Consider the following 23598-nt stretch of genomic DNA (forward strand, 5'->3'; position numbering starts at 1 on the left):
TAGAGTCTGAAATTAAATACAAAGTGTTATTTACCTTACTTAGAACCCCCCAAAATGAGATACTTAGGTATAAGTCTAACATTATATATAGGATATATATGAGGAAAATGACAAAATTCTGGTGAAAGAAATCAAAGAGCTAAACAAATTGAGAGATCCTCCATGTTCATGGAGAGGAAAATTCAAGATTGTCGAGATTTCAATTCTTCCCAAATTGATGTATAGATTCAGTGCAATCTCAGTCAAACCCCCAGCAGTTTACTTTTGGATATCAATAAACTTTTTCTAAAGTTTATCTGAAGATGCAAAAGACCTAGAATAGCCAACACGATACTGAAGAAGAACAAAGTTGGAGGAATGACACTACCCAACTTTAATGATTGCTATACTTTTATTCCAACTCTGCATTAAACTAAAAAAAAAGATTGCTTTATAGCTCCAGTAATGAAGACAATGTGGTTTTGGCAAAAGAATGGATAAATAGATCAGTAGAAAAGAATAGAAACTCCAAAAATAGGCCCACGTAAATACAGTCCACTGAACTTTGACAAAGGAGTTAGAGCAATACAATGTAGTCAGGGGACTCTTTTCAAAAAAACCGGGTTGGAACAACTGGACATCCTCATGTAAAAAGATGAATCTAGGCACAGATCTGGCATCCTTAGCAAAAATGTAGCTCTGAATGGATCATAGACCTATTTATAAAATGCAAAACTATGAAACTTGTAGAAGATAACAAAGACCTAGGTGACCTTGAGTTTGGCAAAGACTTTTTAGACATAGCTCCAGAGGCATGATTCATTGAAGAAATCATCAACAAGCTGAACTTCATTAAAAATAAAAACCTGTGCTCTGTGAAAGTCAGTGTCGAGGGAACAAGAAGAGAGAGAAAATATTTGCAAACAACACATCTGCTAAAGGACTATTATCCAAAATACACAAAGAACTCAAAATTCAACAACAACAAGTTTTAAAATGGGCCAAAGCCTTAAACACCCCACCGAAGATACACATGTGGCAAATAAGCACATGAAAACTCCACCTCAAATGTCATTAGGGAAATGCAAACTAAATTAACAGTCAGATGCTTTTACATACCTATTAGAAAGGCAAAAATCCAGAAACTGACAACACTGAAGACTGGCAAGGATGGGATGCAACAGGACCTCTCATTCACTGCTGATGGGAATGAAAAATGCTATAACCATTCTGGAAGACAGGCAGCTTTTAACAAAACTAAACATACTCTTCCTGTATCATCCAGCAATCCTGCTCCTTGGTATTTACCCAAAGGAGCTAAAACTTATGTCCACACAAAAACTTGTACATGGATGTTTATATTAATAGAAGTTTTATTCATAATTGCCAAAACTTGGAAGCATCCTTTAGTAGGTGAGAAGATAAACTGTAGTATATTCAGACAATGGAATACTACTCAGTGCTAAAAAGAAGTAAGCTGTCAAGCCACAGAAAGATATAGGAGAAACTTAAATGAATATTACTATGTGAAAGATGCCCATCTGGAAAGGCCACTTAGTGTATGATTCTGACTATATGACATTCTAGAAAAGGCAAAACTATGGTGATGATAACAGGATCAGTGGTTGCCTGGGAATTTGGCAGGTGATGGGGTGATGAATGGGCAGAGCACACTGGAATTTCAGAGCAGTGGAAATATTCTGTATGAGAATATAATGGTGGATTTGTGTCATACATTTATCCAAATGCAGAGTGTACAACATTATGAGTGGACCCTAATGTAAACAGTAGATTTGGGGTGATTATGATGTATCAGTGTCGGGCCCTCAGTTACAACAAATGCACCATTCTGGTGAGGGATGTTGATGACAGGGGAACTTAGGCATCTGTGGGGACCAAGGGGATTTGAGAAATCTTTGCACCTTTCTCTCAATTTTGCTATAAACCTAAAACTTCCTTCCAAAAATAAAGTCTTTAAAAAAAAAAAAAAGGATCCATGTAGGAAAGGAATAAGTAAAACTGTCTTTATTCACTGATAAAATGATCATCTAAGCAGAAATTCTAAGGAATACTATTAAAAAACTATTAGAATTAAAAGAAAGTTTCACAAGGTTATAGGATACAAGGTCAAAACAAAAATCAATTCCATTTCTAAGGAAAAAAATAACATTTGGAAATTGAAATTTTATAACAAAACCATTCCAATAACATGTAAAACATGTAATACTTAGGGATAAACTTAAAATACATAAAGGGTCTGTTGTCTTAGTTTAGGTAGCTATGCAAAAATATCATAGAGTATGTGGCTTAAAAGACAGAAATTTATTTCTCACAATTTTGGAGGCTGTAAAGTCTAAGATGAGGGTACCAGCATGGCTGGTTCTGGTGAGGCCGCTTCCTGGGCTGCAGACAGCCATCTTCTTATTTCTTTGTGTGGGAGAGATGCCTTTTTACTCAGCATCTTCAAGGCCACTGCTACCCTCATGAGGGCTTCACACTCATGACCTAATTACCTCCCAAAGGCCCCATCTCCAATTATCATCTCATTAGGGATTGGGGTTGCAACATATGAATTTTTGGAGGACACATTCTGTCCATGGCACTTGTCCTGTGAAAACTATAAAACATTACTGCAAGAAACTGGAGAAGAGTTAAGTAAATGGGAAGAAATACCATATTCAGGCACAATGCGATTAAGGATAAGATGTCACATCTCCCTACATTGGTCTATTGGTTCATCACCATCCCTGTCAAAATTCCATCAGGCTTTTTAAAAATAGAAATTGACAAGGTGCTTTTAAAATTTACATGGAAATGCAAAGTACCTAGTAAAGACCAGATAATTTTGAAAAAGAACTAAGTTTGAGGACACATACTGCCTCATTTTCAGACTTGTTATAAAGCTACAATAATAAATACTGTATTATAGTGGTATAATAGTAGACATAAATCAACGAGACATAATAGAGTATTGAAATAGACCTACACATATTTGGTCAATTGGTATTTAAGAAAGTTTCTGTGGGCTCGGTGCCTGTAGCTCAAGCAGTTAGGGTGCCAGCCACATACACCAGAGCTGGCCAGTTCAAATCCAGCCTGGGCCTGCCAAACAATGATGACAACTATAACCAAAGAATAGCCAGGCGTTGTGGCAGGCACCTGTAGTCCCAGCTACTTGGGAGGCTGAGGCAAGAGAATCACTTAAGCCCAATAGTTGGAGGTTGGTGTGAGCTATGACGCCAGGGCACTCTACTGAGGGTGACGCAGTGAGACTCTGTCTCAAAAAAAAAAAAAAAAGAAAAGAAAAAAAGAAAGAAAGTTTCTGTGATAATTCAATAGGAAGAGTTTTTTCCAGTAAATGTTGCTGGAATAATTGTATATCCATGTACAAAAACAAAAAGAAATAAAGAACAACTTCATGCTACGTAGAAAAAATTAATATGAAATAAGGATCTAAATATAACAGTTAAAATGATACAAGTTCTAAAAGAAAATATGAGAAAAAATCATGTGACCTTGAAATCAGCAAATATTTCTCTTTTTTTATTTCAAGATATTACGGGGTTGCAAATGTTTTGGTTGCATGTACTGATTTGGTTATTCTTAAGTCAGTCAGAGTTAACAGTGCACCCATCACCCAGATAGTTCTCATGGTACCTGTGACGTAGATTTTCACTCAGCCCCTCTATTCCTTCCCCTCTGCCTGATTTCCACTGAGGTTTACTCCTTCTGTGCACATGTGTGCTCATCTGTTCAAATTTAATAGTATTTGTGGTGTTTATTTTTTCATTCTTTAGATACTTCACTTAGGATAATGGTCTCCAGCCAGTTCCAGCCAAATTGTTGCAAAAGGCCTTAATTCACCCTTCTTTGTGTCTGAGTAACATTCCATTGTATGTATATGCTACGTTTTGTTAATCGGCTCCTGAACTGATGGGCACGTGGGTGGATCCCACATCTTTGCAGTTGTGAATTGTGCTGCCATAAACATTTTGAGTACAAGTGTCTTTGATGACTTCTTTTCCTTTGGGTAAATACCCTGTAGTGGGATGGTTAGATCAAATGGCAGGTCTACTTTTAGTTCTTTGAGGAATCTCCATACTGTTTTCCACAGAGGTTGTACTAATTTGCAGTCCCACCAGCAATGTATAAGCATTTTTTCTTCTCTCTGCATCCACACCAGCATCTCTTGTTTTTGGACTTTTCAATAAAAGCCATTCTAGCTGGGATAAGGTGATATCGCCTGTGACTTTAATTTGCATTTCCCTGATGATTAGTGGTATTGATCACCTTTTCATGTTTTTTTGCCATTTGTCTACCTTCTTTGAAAAGCTTCTGTTCATGTCTTTTGCCCACTTTTTAACAGTGTTGTTTTTCCTTGCAGATTTGCTTGAACTCTTTGTAAATTCTGGTAATTAGCTCTTTATCAGATGTATAGCTTGTGAACATTTCCCTCCATTCTATAGGTTGTCTTCTTGCTCTGTTGATTATTTCTTTGGCTTTACAGAAGCTTTTTAATTCAACCAAGTCCCATTTTTGATTTTTGGTGTTGCTGACATTGCCAATGGTGTCTTCTTCATAAATTCTTTGCCTATGTGGATACCTAGATGAGTTTTCCATCACTTCTAGTATTTATAAGGGTTTCATGCCCTACATTTAAGTCTCTAATCCATCCTGAATTAATTTTTGTGAGTGACAAGAAATATGGATGCTGTTTCATTCTTTTGCATGTGCCTATCCAATTTTTCCCAGTACCATTCATTGAATAGGGCTTCTTTTTTCCCAAAAGTGTACAGTGTAGTCTGCTTTGTCAAAGGTCTGTTGGCTGTGGGCAGATGGTTTTCTTTCTGGGTTCTCTGTTCTGGTCCATGGTCTATGTCTCTATTTTTATACCCCAAATGGTTACTATATAGTCTTGTAGTATAGTTTGAAGTCTGGTAATGTGATGCCTCCAGATTTGTTCTTTTTGCCTAAGATTTTTTTGCCTATTCAGAGTCTTTTTTGATTCAAAATAAAGTGTAGAATTATTTTTTCTAGTTTTATGAAACATGACATTGGTGTTTTGTTGGAGATTGCATTGAGTCTGTAAATCACTTTGAGCAGTATAAACAGTTGAATGATGTTGATTCTACCAGTCCATGAGCAGGGGATGTTTCTCCGTTTGTGTTATCTACAATTTCCTCGGTGTTTTGTAGTTCTCTTTGTAGAGATATTTTACCTCTTTGTTTAAGTAAATTCATGGGTACTTTGTTTTCTTTGTAGCTATTGTGGATGGTATTGAATCTTTGATTTGACTCTCTGCTTTACAAGTGTGTAGGAATGCTACTGATTTAGGTATATTGATTCTGTAGCCTGAGACTGCTGAATTTAATCATCCATTCCAGGAGTCTCTTGGTGGAGTCTTCAGAGTTTTCTGGACATAAGATTGTATCATCAGTGAAATGTGATAGTTTGACGTCCTCTTTTCTGCCTTGGATCCCTTTGTTTCTCTCTCTTGCCTGTTGCTCTGGCTAGAACTTCTAGCACTGTGTTGAATAGAGGTGGTGACGGGGGAGCCCTTGTCTTCTTCCAGTTCTTAGTAATAATGCTTTCCACTTTCCCCCGTTTAGTATGATGTTGCTTGTGAGTTTCTCATATACAGCTTTTATAATCTCCCATGTCCCACTCTCCTTCATCATAAAAAAAGCTAAGGATGGTGATGGCTCTGGAACCTTGCCAGAAAGGAGGCACACTGTCCCCGTGAAGTTCTTGAATGTCCAGGTTCTGCCATTTCCTTTCTTAAGACTTGTCCGAGGTAGATGGGGTAGCTCAGGGGCTTATTTCAACTTGTTTTCTCACCAACTTTTCTTGTTCCCCAACTTCAAAGAGATGCTTATTTATTTTTATTTTTCATTTCCTCTACCAATGTAAAGGTAAGAAAATGGGCCTGGTAAATATTCTTCTAACCTTATAATTAATGTAAGAGTCTTTGCCTTTAAAGGAAGGAAATAAATTGAGTAAGGGATGCTGGTGGGAGAGAGGAAGGCTAAGGTGGAGATCTGTCTAGGGTCAATGAAACCCTGAGAACAGGAAATGCTTATGCAACAAAAAGACAGGGCTATGAAATTTGCAGACACGGAAGAGGGAACTTTGCCTACTTCACTAATTGTCTGAAGTAGCTCCTCCCCTGACTTGGAATTGACGTGAATTCCTTTAAGGACTTTTCTTTAATCGTGGCATTCCCTTTCTTCTGCTCTAATACTCAATGTCCCCTATGGTCTTTCTTATCCTAGATTTAAATTTCACAGTGAGATGTGAAGATTTGGTGGAAGACTCTCACACCAAAGCCTAAAGGAATGCTCCAGGATACATTAGTGCTGGAGAAGACTCAGATCATCTCTTCCAGCCTATAGATACTGAAATATTTGGTCCATCACCAGAATGACCTTCATTTATTTGTTCCCTGTCAAAGTGATTTCAGGCACATTACATATGGAAAGCAAAAGAACAAGGTAGTGGTAGGGCAGGGCTAGCATTTATTGAGGACCATATGCTGGGCACTGGGCTCAGACTTCTCATGCGTTGTCCCATTTAATCTTCACAGTAACAATTTGTTTTTCTTCTCTTTAGATAAGTCTTCTTTTTTAAATTTTTATTTATTTTTAGTTTCAGATTAATATAAGGGTATGAATGATTAGATTACATTGTTCGCCTTACAATAACTCTTAAATTATCTTGCAGGTTCGGAAATAGCCACTTAGTAGCTGAATATTTTGCCCAAGGACACACAGGAAGGGGAGGAATGAAATTCAAGTCTAAATCAAAGAACTTCAGAGTAGTCATTTCTCTTACTCCATGCTGCCAGTCTGTAGACTAAGTCTAAGTCACTAATTCCCGTCTTAGATGAAATACTAGGAGGAGGAGGTGGGGAAAGGGAGGAACCTGGCTGGTGCTGATGGTTAACAGTGATAGTTAATGTGTCGGGAAGTTCTTTGCTAAGCAGATAGACCAGTGTGGGTCCATGTTCCCACTAACCATGGTACGGGGAAGAGGAAAAGGGTAAATGACAGAGGAGACTTGCAAGGCACATGCCTCATTAGATAAGATGTATAGGCCACTGTATAATTGTAATTACTGTAGTAAGTGTTGTTTTGGTACAATTTTTTGTTTTTTTTGAGACAGAGCCTCAGGCTGTCCCCCTGGGTAGAGTACGGTGGCATCACAGCTCACAGCAACCTCCAACTCCAGGGCTCAAGCGAGTCTCCTGCCTCAGCCTCCCAAGTAGCTGGGACCACAGGCACCCGCCACAACGCCTGGCTATTTTTTGGTTGCAGCCATCATTGTTGTTTGGTGGCCCGGGCTGGATTCGAACCCGCCACCTAGGTGTATGTGGCTGGCGCCTTAGCCACTTGAGCCACAGGCACCGAGCCAGTACTATTTTTTAAAATTCAAGCAGAGAGGACAGTGGAATTTTTAAAACATGCACATTTTGGTAGCAGGCAAAAGGAGCGGCCTGCAGTGGGACTCTAGATTGCACTCAAGCATGTAGAATCTCTGCTCTCCAGACTCCCTGGAAGACTGTCAGCTTAGACCTGTGTGGACATTCTGAATCTCCTATGACAACCTTCAGGATCTGAAACTCTTAGCCTCTGCTAACACTAAATTGTTTGGAAACTCTTAAGGGAACTGATAGGGCCTTTTAGACACTCTTGGTGTTTCTGAAGTCCGCCTGGACTTGCAGGACTGTAAATAATTGCAGATATAAGATCAGTGTTTCTTGCCACGCTGTGTGTATATGAAAGCTTTCCTTTGGTTTGTAACTATAGCAACAAGTTCTGTAGCCCATTGTTTTGCTCAGCTCAGTCTAGTAATCACGGCTCTACACGAATTCATTAGTCTTTTTTTAAATTTGTTTTTTATTTCAAATTAATATGAGGATACACATTTTTAGGTTACATTGTTCTCATTTCCAGGTAAAGTTCCATTTGTAGAAGAGCCCCTCACCCAGGGGCATGTTATACACCCTCACAATGTGCACATTAGGTGAGATCCCGCCTCATGCCCTCCCTCCTTCTACCAATCATCCTCCCCTTGACCCCTGCCCTCTGTACCCCCATACTAGACTATATTTGTGTTTTATTGTTCTTATGAGCATGTAATTATTTATATATTGATTTCATATTAGTATAGAATACACTGGATATTTATTTTTCCATTCTTGCCATACTTTACTAAGAAGAATGTATTTCAGTTCTATCTAGGTAAATGTAAAAGATGTACAAGTCATGGCAGCAACCTAAGTGCTCATCAACCCCTGAATGGATCAAGAAACTGTGGTGCATGTATACCATGGAATACTATTCAGCCATTAAAAAAGATGGAGACTTTGCATCTTTACATTTACCTAACTGGATGGAGTTGAAGAATTCATTAGCCTTTAATTGATTTAGATTGTGTTGTCTTGCTTTTTGCTAAAGGAGTCCTAGCCTTATGCTGTTGCAGTGACATTAGTTGAATTTCATGAGCCTCTCTGTGCCCTTGATCCTGTCTTTTGTGTCTGAAGGCCAAGATGGAAACACTCTGCTAAGACCAGGGACGATTCTTGCATGGGATGAAGGGTAAGGGAATTGCAGCCAGAGGACGTGGGTTTGAATAATACTGCCATTTACTGCTGTGTTATCTTGGCCACATCATTTTCACTCTCTCACCTTCAATTTCCTCATCTACAAAATGGAGATAATTCTTATGGTATATGGTGTTAGGGGTAAGTGAAACAACCTAAAGGAAGGCTTTGTTTAAATTGTAAAAGGCTATACAAATGTTTTTATTATTAGGGGCCCTGGGCAGGAGTGCCTGCATGCTGACAGGGGTCATGGGGAGGGTCTGTGGAGACAAAGTCTTATCTGTTTCTAAGACAGTTCTGCCCATGGTGCTTCCCCAGCAGGCCCCCACATGTTCTGCCTGTCCACCAATGAGTAATACAGTGTTCATTTTGGCTATGTAGGTTTCTGAGAAGAAAGGACAAAAATATTAAGCAGCTTTGAAGAGAGGGTGAGGAACTTTTCTTGGGACTGTGCTTGGGGCGTGGTGGGAGTGGGCAGAGGAAGGCAGGAAGACAGCAGAATGGGGAGGGACAGTGGTGTGCTCCCGCCGAGGGGCCACAGGGTAAGGTACGTGGCACACCCTTGCCGACAACTACAACAGGGACCTAACAAACACAAACATTGTAACCTAGTCACCTGTACCCTCATATGAATCTGAAATTTTAGAAAAAAAGAAATGAGCTCTCTCAGCATCCTTCTGTCCTGGGGAGGGTGCTCATTCTGTGACAGAGCCTTGGCTCCCCAGGATTGTAGGCAATTAACAGATTCCTCTCTGATTACACATGTACATCATGAAAGATTTAACTGCCTAGCACATGTGAAAATTAACTTTAAAGGCGAGGTATGCACTTGAAGGTTTCTCTTAGAGCTTTGCTCTCTTTTGTGTGTTTTTAATTAGAAGTAATTCAAACCACATTGTTATTTTAACACTTCAATTATGAGGCAAAGTTTATCTGTACTTATTTACTGCAGGAGTTTTCCTTTTTCCTGTGCCTGAGTGGAGGTTTGGCAGGTTTCTTTTTTTAAGAGGGTATTTTTCTTTTTTGTGCTTTTAGGAACAGAAAAAATTGTGGGTTTTTTGTTGTTGTTGCTGGGTCTTGGATTGACAAAGCTTTTTACCCCCTCTTTTTTAAAACATGTATCTTATCTTAAAAAAAGTTACAAGTCTAGTTTTGTCTTTGTATAGTAAGAAAGAGTGTTGTATGTTGTATGTAGAATGTAAGGTGTACATGCACATCACCACAATCATTTTCTCTTTTGCATGTAAGACTGCCAATCTGGTAATGTCTGATGTTGTTGCTGTCCACTGCATGGGCCTGAGGTATGCCTCATGTGGGATTGGCTGCCCCGTATTCTGAGCCTGTCATATTGTGGGTCAGAAGCTGTTAGGAGGGGCCTTTAATATACAGTGTTAACATTATCTGCAAAAGAGAATATGCATATCATCCCAGAGACGTACTGAGAGGACTGAGAGGCACTTGTCATACAATTTTATATCACAATTTGTATAATCCTGTTTTGACATTTCTGTGTTTTTTAATAGATTAGGGAAAAAAAAAAAACCAAAAACTAGAAGTGTCCCAGAGTTCTCCCTTCCTCCTGAGATTCGAGGTTCTTACTATAGAAAGTTACATAGTTAACCTCAAGGGCTGCTGGGGGAAGGACTGCAGTCATGTTTTCAAGGCTGTTAGAGGAGCTAAATTACAAAAAAGATGCTCAGGTTCTGGGTAGGAAGACCAGAAGGGTGGCTTTACATTACACACTGCTATTTCTAAAATGAGCAAAACTTGGTCTTGTTCAGTGATGAGTAATACTGAAAGGCAGTGGTTTCCTGCTATGGCTTTCTTGAAGCATTGCTATCGTCAAAACCATCACATTGTTTGTGTGTCCTGCCTCATTCTTTGGAGCATGTGGCATTTGGTTCTTGCACATGCTCCTTGTAATTATCAAGAAGGATTTCCTTCAGAGTTCAAAATAAAAATGAAGTGATGATCACCTATGTTTAGCTTTAAAGAAGAGGAAGTAGTGGTGTGTGTTACAAAACAAGGCAGACCGTGCAATATTTGTTGCCCAATTATTTTTTGTGAAGCTTCCTATTTAAGCTTTCTGTTTTAACCCTTAGATCAGTGGTTCTCAACCTGTGGGTCGTGACTCCTTTGGGGGTCTCCTGCATATCAGATATTTACATTACGATTCCTAACATTGGCAAAATTACAGTTATGAAGTAGCAACGAAAATAATTTTATGGTTGGGGGTCACTACAACATGAGGAACTGTATTAAAGGGCTGTGGCATTAGGAAGGTTGAGAACCACTGACTTAGATGAAGCATGAAATATACAGGAGTTAAAAGTTCTTTTGTGATGGGGCTAAAGCTTCTTTTCTCCTCCACTGGCCTGTCTGTGTGTCTAAAGCTTACGTGTCAAAGCTCAGTTCAGACCCTCTGCTTTCTTAAAAGCCTCAGAAAACCACATCCTCTCCTCTTCAGACAAGTACGGAACAGCTTGGTACCTTGGTTCCTTCACTGGGGGCTGCTTCTTGCAGAACTTGTCATGCCAGTGGCCTCCTGGAACAGTGCAGTGGGTGGCTTCCCTGTTTCTCCAAGCTTTCATAGCACCTGTTTCAGTTATAACTTTAAACAGTGTATGCCTTGATGTTTATTTTTTATTATTTTTGTCTTATCAGCAGTCTGTGGGCCCCCTGAGGTGAAGAACCATGTTTGTCTTGCTCACCACTGTTCTCTGTCACACGCCCATAGCACAGTGGCCGGCTCTTAGGCTCGGATTCATACTTTTTTTAAACTACTCTTCTCACTGTCACCAATCTCTTTACAACTCAGATTAGCTCCTCTGCAAAGAATGCCTAGAGATTAAAGTCTAAATACAAGCTACGAATTGCTTTCTAAGCTTTATCTACCTCCCTGTGAACACTGCTTTTGATCTGGGCTTATTTTACCACACCTTATATGACATTGAGCCCATCATTTCCCTGCCTTGCTTCTTTAGATTGTATATTACCTGCATCCTTATAGATTCTTAGTGTTCATAGAACACTGTGGTTATACCATGGTCGCCTGGGCATATGTTTTATTTCATTGTTTTATTTGCAGCTGTTGATCATGTTGTCTTCAGTGTGGTAATGTTAATACAACGGGCTTTGCAATCTTATATTAACTAAGCCTTGAATATTTATTGTGTTATCCCTTAAACCTTGTTATGCACTTAAGTCCTTTCCTCCCTATCGTCTAGATCAGTGTTTTTCAACCTTTTTTTATCTCACAGCACACTTGAACCCATAGTTAAATTTCCATGACATACTTACATTATGTGATTTAAAAAGATTAAAAAAAGAATATACTTACCATGCTTTGAACTTCTTTTGCAAATAATTTCATTAATGATCTTTAAAAATTTTCGCAGCACGCCTAAGAACCTCTCATGGCACACCAGAGTGCTGTGTCACACCAGTGGAAAATCATTATTTGAGATTAATTCCTATTTTAGGTTTTAATTCACATGGGATTTTCTTATGTGCCTCTGTTGTATTTTTTACTTTTTTACTTAGTCTCCCTTTCTTTTTTTTTTTAAATCAGTTTATTGAGGTATAATAAATTTAAGTATACAATAGAGTATTGTTAGCTATAGGCACTGGCTGTATAGTATATCTCCAGAATTTATCTTGTGTTAACTGGAACTTTATACCCTTACCCGTCACCTCTCCATTTCCCCTTCCTTCAGCCCCTGGCACCCACCACCCTACTCCCTTCTTCTATGAGACTGTTCTACATATAAGTGACATCATCCAGTGTTTGCGTTTCTCTGCTGGCATATTTCACTTAACGTAATGTCCTCCAGGTCTGTTGCTAATGGCAGGATTTCCTTTTTTATGGCCGAATAGTATTCCATAGCATACATATACCAACATTTCCTTATCCATTCATGGACATATGTTGATGGACATTTAGGTTGTTTCCATGTCATGGCTATTGTGAATAGTACTGAAATGAACGTGGAAGTGCTTATATCTCTTTAAGATCCTGATTTCAGTTTCTTTGCAGATACACCCTGAATCAGGATTGCTGGATCATTAGACAGTTACATTTTTAATTATTTGAGGACTCTAGACTGTTTTCCATAATGGCTTTACCAAGTTCACTCTCCCCAAGAGTGGATAATAGTTCCCTTTTCTTCACATCCTCATCAACTTACCTTTTCTTGAATAATAGCCATTCTTCCAGGTATGAGGTAGTATCTCTTTGTGGTTTTGATTTGCATTTCCCTGATGATTAGTGATGTTGAGCACCCTTTCACATGCCTATTGGCCATTTGTATGTCTTCTTTGGAAAAATATTTATTCAACTCCTCTGCTCATTTTTTTTTTTTCAGTTTTTGGCTGGGGCTGGGTTTGAACCCACCACCTCTGGTATGTGGGGCGGCACCTGTGGCTCAAAAGAGTAGGGCTCTCTGCCCATTTTTAAATTAGGTTATTTGGAGGTCCTTTTGCTATTCAGTTATACGAGTTCTTTGTATATTTTGGATATTAACCCATTGTCAGATATATAGTTTGCAAATATTTTCTCTCATTCCATAGGTTGCCTTCTCACTTTGTTGATTTCTTCCTTGCTGTGCAAAAGCTTATTAATTTGATGTAATTCCACTTGTTTATTTTTCCTTTTGATGCCTATGTTTTTGGTGTCACATCCAAAAAAAATCACTGCTAAAACTGATGTCAAAGAGCTTTTCCCATGTGTTTTCTTCTAGGAATTCTATGATTTTAGATCTTATTTCTAAGTCTTTAACCTAGTTGAAGTTAATTTGTGTGTGTGGTATAAGGGTCCAACTTAATCTTTTGCATAGGGATATCCATTTTTCCCAACACCATTTATTGAAAATCTATTCTTTCCTCATTGTGTATTCCTGGTGCCTTTGTTGAAAATTAGTTGACTATATATGTACTGGTTCATTTCCAATGAACCAATATTTGTACATACTTACGGGGTACATGTGATTTCTTGTCATATACAAGGTGTGTAATGATCAAGTCAGGTTATTTAGGGTAACTCAGGTTATTACCTTGAGTATTTACCATTTCTATGTGTTGGGAGCACTTTAAGCCCTCATGTCTAGCTATTTTGAAATATACAATACCTTGTTATTAACTATAGTCATCCCACTCAGTTATCAAACACTAGAACTTATTCCTGCTATATAATTACGTTTAGACCCAGACCAAACCGTCTTCATCCCCCTGACTCACACACCCTTCCCAGCCTTTGTTATCTATCATCCTATGCTCTACCTCCACGAGATCAGCTTTTTTAGCTTCCGCATATGAGTGAGAACCTGCGATATTTTTTTTTCTGTGCCTAGCTATTTCACTTAACATAATTACCTCCAGTTCCATCTGTGTTGCAGCAAATGACATTGTTTTATTCTTTTTTATGGCCAAATAATATTACACTGTGTTTATATACCTCATTTTCTTTATCTATTTGTTAATGGACATGTAGATTGGTTTCTTGTCTTTGCTATTGTTAATAGTGCTGCAATATACTATGTATATGGGAGCATAGGTATCTTTATGTTATACTAATTTTTTCTTTCTTTTTTTTTAAATTAAGTCATATACACATAGATCATGAATACATTTAAGCATATGTGGGGTACGATGTGTTATGCTAATTTTTTTCCTTTGGATAAAGACCCAGTAGTGGGCTTGCTGGAACATGTGGTAGTTCTAGTTTTAGTTTTTTGAGAAATCTCCATACATGTTTTCCAAAGTGTCTGTACTAATTCATATTCCCACTGACAGTATATGTAAGAGTTTCCTTTTCCCAATTCTTACCAGCATCGGTTGTTTTGTTTTTTTGGTAGTAGCCATTCTAACTGGGGTAAGATGATATTTCATTGTAGTGTGATTTGCATGCCCCTGATGGTCGGTAATGTTGTGCACTTTTTCTTCATATGCCTGTGGGCCATTTGTGTGTCTTCTATGGAGAAATATCTGTTGTATCCATCTTCTTTGTCTACTTGTTAATGGTTTTTTTTTTTTTTTACTATTTTGAATTGAGTTCCTCACAGATTTTGGATCTTAGTCCTTTGTCAGATGGACAATTTTCAAATATTTTCTTCCATTCAGAAGGCTGTCTCCTTACTGTGTTGATGTTTCCTATTTTATGCATAAGCTTTTTAGGTTAATATAGTCCAGTTTATCTATTTTTGTTTTTGTTGTCTATGCTTTTTGAGATCTTATCCATAAAATATTTGCTTAGACCAATGTCCCAAAATGTTTTCTTATCAATTCTTCTAGTAGTTCTGTCATTTCAGATCCAGATACATCATCATATTTAGTCTATACTCTTTCTGAAACAGAAAAATTAATTACTATTATTCTCATTTTAAATAAGAGTAAATTCAATGAATAAATAAGTTATCTATGGCCACTTGACTAATAAATTCAAGAACCAGAACCTACCAACCCTCTGGCTTCATATTATAGAACATGCTTTCCATAATAAAGAAAGGCACTTCATATCAACAAGCGCAGCTAATCCAATAAGATGGACATGGAGATGATACACATTCAGCAGAAGATCCAGACCTTAAATGTATGACCGTTACAGTTCTCTGATAAAGAAAGGGTTTCCATATACTGTCCTGTTGATTCACTACAGACACATATTTCAGACATCAAAAAGAACGGGTGATAAGATTGGCATTCTCTTATGTAATGGAGGCACCTTAACAATTCTCTCCAGAAAGTCAGTCGTCCCAATGTCACCAAAGCGGAACACTGGAGATCTTGCAGGCTAACACAGGATCCTTTTAGAAACTGCTCTGGGTCCACTTGAATACACGAGCAAATCAATGGCTTCTATACAGGGCTGGCTTCAATAGATATGTTACCTGTGTAGTCACAAAGGGACCCACTCTCAGAAGGGCTGTGCAGTTGGTTTAATGTCCTGGCGTCACCATCTTTAAATGCTTAATAATTTTATTTTTGAGCTTGTGGGGTTTTTGTTGTTGTTGTTGTTGTTGTTATTTGTTTTGTTTTGTTGCAGTTTTTGGCTGGGGCTGGGTTTGAACCCACCACCTCTGGTATATGGGGCCAGCACCCTACTCCTTTGAGCCACAGACGCTGCCCTTGAGCTTGCGTTTTGTAAGTGAAACCTATTGGGACAATTGAGCCTGCACGTGAACTGCAGAGCCAGGGCAGGCGGTGGTGGGCTCATGCACTGACCTGAGTCCTTGGCAATCTCAGGCAGTGGAGTTGAGTAATTTGCCTAGTGGCCTGGTGCTCAAATGTGTGCCTCAGAGTGGTTTGGGGTACTGCAGAATCCCAAGGCAGCCAGCCCAGCACTTGGACCCAGACTGGCAGCAGTAACAGCAGGGACAGCACATGTAATAGCAGCAGTTAGCACAGCAATGCTCTCAGGAGAAAGAAGAGACTCTGCATGGGGAGAGCTCGGGGACCCCCAGCAGGAGGCTTGTCCCCAGAACCTGTCCCTGTGGCATCTCCACATATAGTAAGGACAGAAACTGCTGACATTCATGCAGAAAACTTTTTAAAATTGTTTAAAAATGAAACCAAACACATGGATATTGCAATAGTTTATCAGGGAGTTGCTAAAATTCTTCAAAGAGTTTAAAATCTCCAATTTTGAAAGCTACTATAACATCACAAATCAAATATCCATGGGAGTTAGAAACAAAAATTTTATTTAAATATCATTGCATTCTATAGAAAAGAACACTTTTCACATGCAGTATTTAGTAAATGAAGTATTATCAAGGAAGGCCACTTTCAGTTTTATTTCTTCTTTGCAATTGAACGTGACAGCTACAGAGTTCATACAGGTAAGTGTTTTGGTGCATGTGCAAACCGTGAAGACACTTTGAGATTCTTGCACAACCTTCTCAACTTACAGCAAGTGTCAGAGGAAACAATAAAATGAATATTGAATAAATGTACATTTAAAATTTACAGCTCGAGTTTGAAAATGAATATGATTTATAGGAAGAGTTAAATCTTTTTAGAAAAATTGTTCTATGAGAATCATAAGCTCTAGAGGTTATATTTTGAAATGATTTATCAGAAATTTATCTAAATGTTGTCAGAGCCTATAAATATTCTTATCATTTCCAGGAACAGTTGTATCGCAAGAAGATTCTTCTCAAAATTAAAACTTGTCAAAAATGGTTTATGATTTTACATTTTCCAAGGATGACCATCCTAAGTGTCAGTTATATTAATTGAAAATGAAGTGGCAATGAGTTCAAATTTTGATAACCTAGTAAAGGAATTTTCAGGAAAGTGAGCCAAAAAATTCTTATGATCAATCAAAATATTATTTTTATTTATTTTAAATAAAATTATGACACCAAAAATACTGTCTTGAAATGTGTAGGTGTATGTTTTTATTCATGTATCACTATTACCTCTATTATTTTATGAGTCAGTAAAGTGAAACATTATATTTTGTTAAGTTTAATAGCACATTTCTCTTGCCTTCTGAACAAGAAAGCTCACATTAATTTTTTTCCCTAGTACTTGCAAATTATGTAGGTGGCCCTGTCAATATGATTTGGGGAAGAAAAATTTTCAAAGCTGGCAATAGCAATAACAATTATAGAAGAACCTCAATTTTGTTCACCTTTGGTTTTAGGTAAATTAACTTTACAAAAGGAGTGAATGCATTATTGTTACTTCATTGATTTAGCATGAAACATTTCACTTCTGAAAAATCAAACAAATTATTCGCAATTGTAACATTCTTCTGACACTAGCAGAGTGCCAGAACTGGTTTGTTCCATTGGCAGTTATTATTTTGGGGTCTCATTCTAGTAAGAGTGTCATTTGCTAGGGGTTGAAGGTCTATGGGTAAATAAGATATAGCTCCTATTCTAAGGAGTTCAATAAAGGAGACAATATGAAAAAATAGTGAATTACAATATAGTATTTTAAAAGCAATTGCAGAAGTATATAGTAGATACAGATTACAGAGATCTTGGAAAGCAAAGTGTTCTTGACCCAATGGGATCAATAGAAAGATTCCCACCTACTTGTTCCATAAATATCTAGGCTGATATTGATTTGCATTGTCACTGCAATTCTTTTGTTCCATTTTATTAAATAGAGAGTAAAGAGTGTCTTGAGTGAGATCAGCTGCCCACCGCCCTGCCTCCAGTGCAACCCCTGCTGTCTTTGCCCCTCCCTGGACTTGGCTCCTCACGAGCTTGTTTCTGCTTAGTCTTACTCAGCTCATGCCTATAGCCTACCCTGGCTGTTGGTTTATATTTTTCCAAATAATTGGAATTAGCTTTGTGTTATATTTTAAGGGCGAATGTTATCTTTATTTATCCATTCAATAAATAGTAGTTGAGTGCTTACTATAATGCTCAGTAAACTCAGAAATTCAGTTCTTTCCAATAGAATGGAACATATATTCTAGTTATATATTTTATTTTCCAATTAATGCAACACTTAACCTACTTTTTTAAAATAAGAATTCTTGATTTCAATGTAACAATAGAGAATCTCTTTATTATAAAGCAGGCTTTTATAATCAGATCAGGTTACTTTCCTGATTTATAGTTTCACTGAAGAATAGCTTATTCCAGGTGAGTTTTGCTTCTTACTTTCTTTTTCTTTTTTCTAAAAAAAAATTTTTTTTTTGAGACAGAGTCACACTCTGTCACCCAGGCTAGAATGCCATGGCATCAGACTCCTGGGTTCAAGTGATCCTCCTGCCTCAGCATCCTGAGTAGCTGACATGACAGGTGCCCACCACAATGCCTGGCTAATTTTTTCTGTTTTTAGTGGAGACAGGGTCTTTCTCTTGCTCAGGCTGGTCTTGAACTACCAACCTCAAGGGATCCATCCCAGAGTGCTGGGATTGTATGCATAGCTACTGTGCCTAGCCCACTTTTATTATTTTCCATTAATTTTAGTTTATAAGTAAAGGCACTCCTAAACAGCTAAATATGGGTTAATTTTATTTCAGAATTGTGAAAAATGGAAGACAGTAACACAGACACAGAAAAAGAAGAGGAAGAGGAGAAGGATAAAAAGGATCAAGAGCCCATTTATACCATAGTACCCACAATTAACATTCAAGATGAGCGGTTTGTTAATCTGTCTGACACTCCAGCTTTCATTCATCTGCATGAGGTACATTTCTCTTTATACGTTACTATAGTAAAAGCTGAATCATCTACTGAAAAATTCAGATGAAGTGAATATCATTATCAAAATGCTTTATTATATGTATCTTTTATGCAACATGCACAGTTTGAAGGCCTTTAAAATAAAACGGTCTCTGCCTTTTCTTTTAAGAGGGTTTCGTGCAATGCTGAAATGACCTAGTAGTATAGGTTCTAATACTTTTATAGCATAATAAATATCTGCATATATAGAGTGCCCATAAAGTTCGTGTGCAATGTACCATGTTAAACTAATTTAAATTGCACACGAACTTTATGTTCGCCCTGTATAAGCAGTCAGTTATGTGCATTTCGTGGGTTGGTACGTGAATAAAAAGGGAGATTTTAAAAAATATACCGATTTACTTCCATGAAGTGAAGATAAAAGATCTTGTCCTGTAGTGATATCACTGCAGTGGAGCACTGAAATCTGCTGTTTTCTATAAGCAAAGAAACAAAAAGGGCACTGTGATAAATTGTGTATTCTCATCATCTGATTTTTAAAAAGCAGGTTCAACCCATATGTGAGAAAAGTTATTCCTCTTAAGCAATGACTGACTACATGCACAACTGTTACCTTGTCATACCGAAGAACTGTGTTTTAGAAAATGGTTCAGAGGACTTTTGAATTCTAGACTATTAACTGTATATACATGTAACTGAATAAAACATTCTAAGAAGTTTGGTAGCCATAGTAAAAGTAATCTTATAAAGTATTTAATGCAAAAACAGAGTTTACCAGCAACTAAGAAGCAAAACCAAATTGGAATAGAATACGATGAAAAAACCTTTAAAATGTGATAGCTTTATCTATGTGTGTATAGGATCTAATTGCTCAATTGTTTACTTTTTTCTACAGTTTTAATTTTTTCTTTTATTTTGACATAATTTCATATATGCAGGAAATTTTCAAGAACAGCACAAAGAATTTCCTGTCCATTTCACTCAGATTCCTTAGATTTTGACATCCAACCGCGTTTACTCCATTCTCTCTGCCTTCTTGTTCTCCCAGTGTCTCTCCCTGAAGACCTGATGCCCCTTTACACCTACATGCATCAGTGTGTTCTCATCCCTTTAGTCTTAATATTTTTAACTTATCAGGGTTCTCTGTTTCTGCTAAAATCCATCCAATGTCCAACTTTGCAGTAGATTTCTACTTCTACACGGCTACTAATGATTCAATCAAATAAAAAAGAAGGCTAAACTTGTGCCATAAATCTGTTTAATATAGTTGCTGCCAAAGAAGTTATACCAACAGACAGTTGTGATGCAAAGTCACCCACTTTCTAGGACTGACATGATTTCAGAACCCAGTCATACCCTATCACCTTTGTCCTAGTTAAAACGCCCCCTCTCCTTGTGGTTGTTTGGGATATGGCCAGCTTATTTCTCATCCCTCTGATCCCAAACACAACACACCCCAACGCTTGTGGTAAAACATAATGGTGAACACCAGAGTCATATACATAAGTTTCTCCCTTCTGATGTGTTTTCTTTAAACTAGCCAATCTACCACTCCTGCAGGAAAGGAGAAGGGATAACACCCACGAACTTTAAGAAAGGCGTGGTCACACAGGTCCCCTGTCACTCACTGCCCACCCACAGGTTGAGCTCCCAGCCACCTCCAGACTTCTTGCTGGTGTCCCCATCTGCACCTCTCAGATCTCTAAGTAACAAATTTCTTCTGTTTCGCTTCAGGTATTTTCTTTTCACCTCCCCATTGTGTCTCACGTGCCTGACACAGGAGAACCTACCTCCCTCCCATCAGGGCTCTCCCAGAGGGTGGCCAGCTTGGCTTACAGCCAGATTATAAAGAAACTTAACATCAAAAATTGCAACTTGAGTTCATTTCCTTCTAGTCAAAAATAATAATAACAGTAAATGTTATATTTGAGTTTTTATAGCCCAATATAAAGAAGCACAAAAGGGTTGTTTTGTAAAATAGAAAGGAGAACTTAGGCTGGGTGGTTGGCTCATTTTTGTAATTCTAGCCCTGTAAGAGGGTGAGATAGGAGGATCACTTGAGCTCAGGAGTTCAAGACCAACCTGAGCAAGAGCTAGACCTCATCTCTACTAAAAATAGAAAACAATTAGTCAGGCATGGTAACATATGTCTGTAGTCCCAGCTACTCAGGAGGCTAAGCTGGGAGGATCACTTGAGCCCAGGAGTTTGAGATTGTGAGCTATGAAGGCTACTGCACTCCAGCCTGGGCAACAGAGCAAGAACCTGTCTCAAAAATAAGCACCATAAATAAATAAATAAGTTAATTAAAGAAATAAAGGGGAGCTCGGTGTCTGTAACACAGTGATTGTGGTGCCAGCCACGTGTACCAAGCTGGAGGGTTCCAACCCAGGCCAGCTAAACAACAACTGCAACAACAAAAAAATAGCTGGGCGTTTGGGCGGGTGCCTGTACTCCCAGCTACTTGGGAGGCTGAGGCAAGAGAATCACTTAAGCCCAAGAGTTTGAGGTTGCTGTGAGCTGTGACACCACAGCACTCTACCAAGGGTGACATAGTGAGACTCTCTGTCTCCAAAAAAAAAAAAAAAAAAAAAATGGAGAACTTATAGAAACCTCTTGTGCATATTGATCTTCCCTCTAACAATTTATTAAATATTTCAAGAATCTGTCAATACCCTGTATGGACAAATTATAGTTACTAATCATTGGGTATGAGAAGCCCTTAATTAAAGTGCATATACAAGAGCTTTCAATAGTAGCATCAAGGAACTATCTTTCCTACCCTTTTGAGTGGTGTCAACATCAGCAATTTTACTGCATGAGAACCATTCCTCAAACCAGCAAAATCGTGCAGAATAAATGATTGGCTTCGGACAACTTTATTCCCATAATAAACACCATCAGGATGTTGGAATTCCAATTAGGAACAATATCTGTAGCTTCTTTTGCAATTCTTTTAGCATTCCTCCAAAATGTGTGGGTCTTACAAGTTTTTAACCTACTTTGTATAAAGTTATTCTTCAGTTGTCTAAACAGAAGCTGTTTCTGCAGAAACAGCAAGAGTTCAGATGGCAACTGCGAGAAAGCAGTCAGGAATCCACTTCCGAAGGTCCAGATGGTTGGCATCACCCTGAAGAACCAGAAGCTGCTCGCAGTGTTTGTTGTTATTAATGCTAGTTGCACAATTGGCCCAGCACTACTGAGTTGCAATGCATGGGTGTCATGTTGTCGTCTAAGAATATGTTCAGTGTGACATTCATGGCACTCTGCAGTTTGGACCCAAACCACTCTTATAATTGAGCCATTCAGTTAGACCCTGGTGATCTTCTGTTTATGTTGTTCCCCATGGCAGAAACTCTCCCATATTTGGAAGGAAAAAATTCACATGCCTGGGGAAACTGGCATGCATTCAAAATACATGAAGTAACGTCATGACTATCCACAAACGTGCCTAGTCAGTGTCTCTTGAAAGTCTGAACCATTCAAACTAAAAACATAAAATACTTGGATAGACCACAGTTCTCAGCCCTTGCATCTGTTTCTAACCTTTCAAATCCTGGCTTAATTACCATGTCCTTCAGAAAGCTGCCCGAGTAGCTAGCTTACAGGGGTTTTCCCAAACTCTCAACTCTTCCAGCATTCATAGGCTGCACCTGTCACTTAGCGCTTAGTTACAAACATTTACTGAATACTTTCTCATCATGAAATATTTTGCATAGAATAATTAGGGTTTCCCACTGACATTATAATCACATTAAGCAAGAAGACTTAACAGGGCAGCAACTACACTATGTTAATTCACTATTTGGGAATCGAGCCACATAGCTCTCATCAGTGTACTGTGTGGGCTAATGCTGGACACCTGCTCCCTCACTTTGCCATCACTGCTTAACTATGAGACCTGGAACTCCCCACACTTCTCTTGTCCCATTAACAATGTGATATCACCTTCTTTTCTTTTTATTTAAAATATTTTTTAAGATCTAACGTAGATATAGTAAAGCTCACAACGAATAAGTGTGTAGCTCAGTGTGCCTACAATGAACATGCAGCTCACAAAGAATAAGTGTGTAGTTCATGTGCCTACAATGAACATGTTCAAAACTGAGTCTATCAATTCTTCTCCTTGTTCTCCTCCTGTGTTCTTTGTCAGCTTAAAAGTTAAATGTCTCTTTTAAATATTTATCCGTTTAATTCATCTTTTCTCCCACCATATTCTCTGTCAGATAAGGATATAGTTCCAGAAAGCAAGATGCTTCCCTTGAGACCCACCCTTCCCAGTTATGGCTTATCACCATATATGAGGTCTGACAATTAAGTTCACAAACTCTGCCTACAAAAAGTGCTACATACCTCATTCCTGAATATCACTACAGTCACCTTTGAAGTACTCCTCTTGGGAAGCTACACACCAATCAATGCCTGTGCCTAGTTCACCCTTCAGAGCAATTTTGGAAATCTTTTTCTGGAATGTCCATCAAAGCTGTTGTATTACCCTTAATTCCTGAATTTCATCAAAATGTTGTCCTTTTACATTTCCTTTATTTTTAAATGAAAAAAGTCAATGGGGGCCAAATTAGGGGAGTAGGGAGAGTGTTTCAATATAGTTATTTGTTTATTGGCTAAAAACTCCCTCACAGACAGTGCTGTGTGAGCTGGTACACTGTTGTGATGCAAGAGCCGTGAGTTGTTGGCCAAGATTTTCAGTTAAGAGTTTCTTTTTTTTATTATTATTAAATGATAGCTGTATACATTAATGCAAACATGGGGTACAGTGTAGAGTTTTCATATACATTTTGAAATACTTTCATCAAGATGGTTCACATAAATTTCATGTCATTTGCATAGTCATTGTGTCAAAACATTTACATTCT

At 38.1% G+C, this 23598-nt stretch overlaps 1 protein-coding gene across 1 annotated transcript in view; it reads left to right on the top strand.

Annotated features, from left to right (window-relative positions):
* CCDC146 (coiled-coil domain containing 146) overlaps positions 1-23598 on the top strand; it is a 178077-nt gene that overhangs the window by 15501 nt on the left and 138978 nt on the right. The window contains exon 2 of the mRNA XM_003782617.3: positions 18564-18730. Within this exon, the coding sequence (XP_003782665.1) occupies positions 18575-18730 (156 nt within the window). The 5' untranslated portion in view covers positions 18564-18574. The remainder of the gene's footprint in view (positions 1-18563; positions 18731-23598) is intronic.

The sequence above is a fragment of the Otolemur garnettii genome, unplaced genomic scaffold, assembly GCF_000181295.1.
Source record: "Otolemur garnettii isolate 467f Iridium unplaced genomic scaffold, OtoGar3 scaffold00005, whole genome shotgun sequence".
NCBI lineage: Eukaryota > Metazoa > Chordata > Mammalia > Primates > Galagidae > Otolemur > Otolemur garnettii.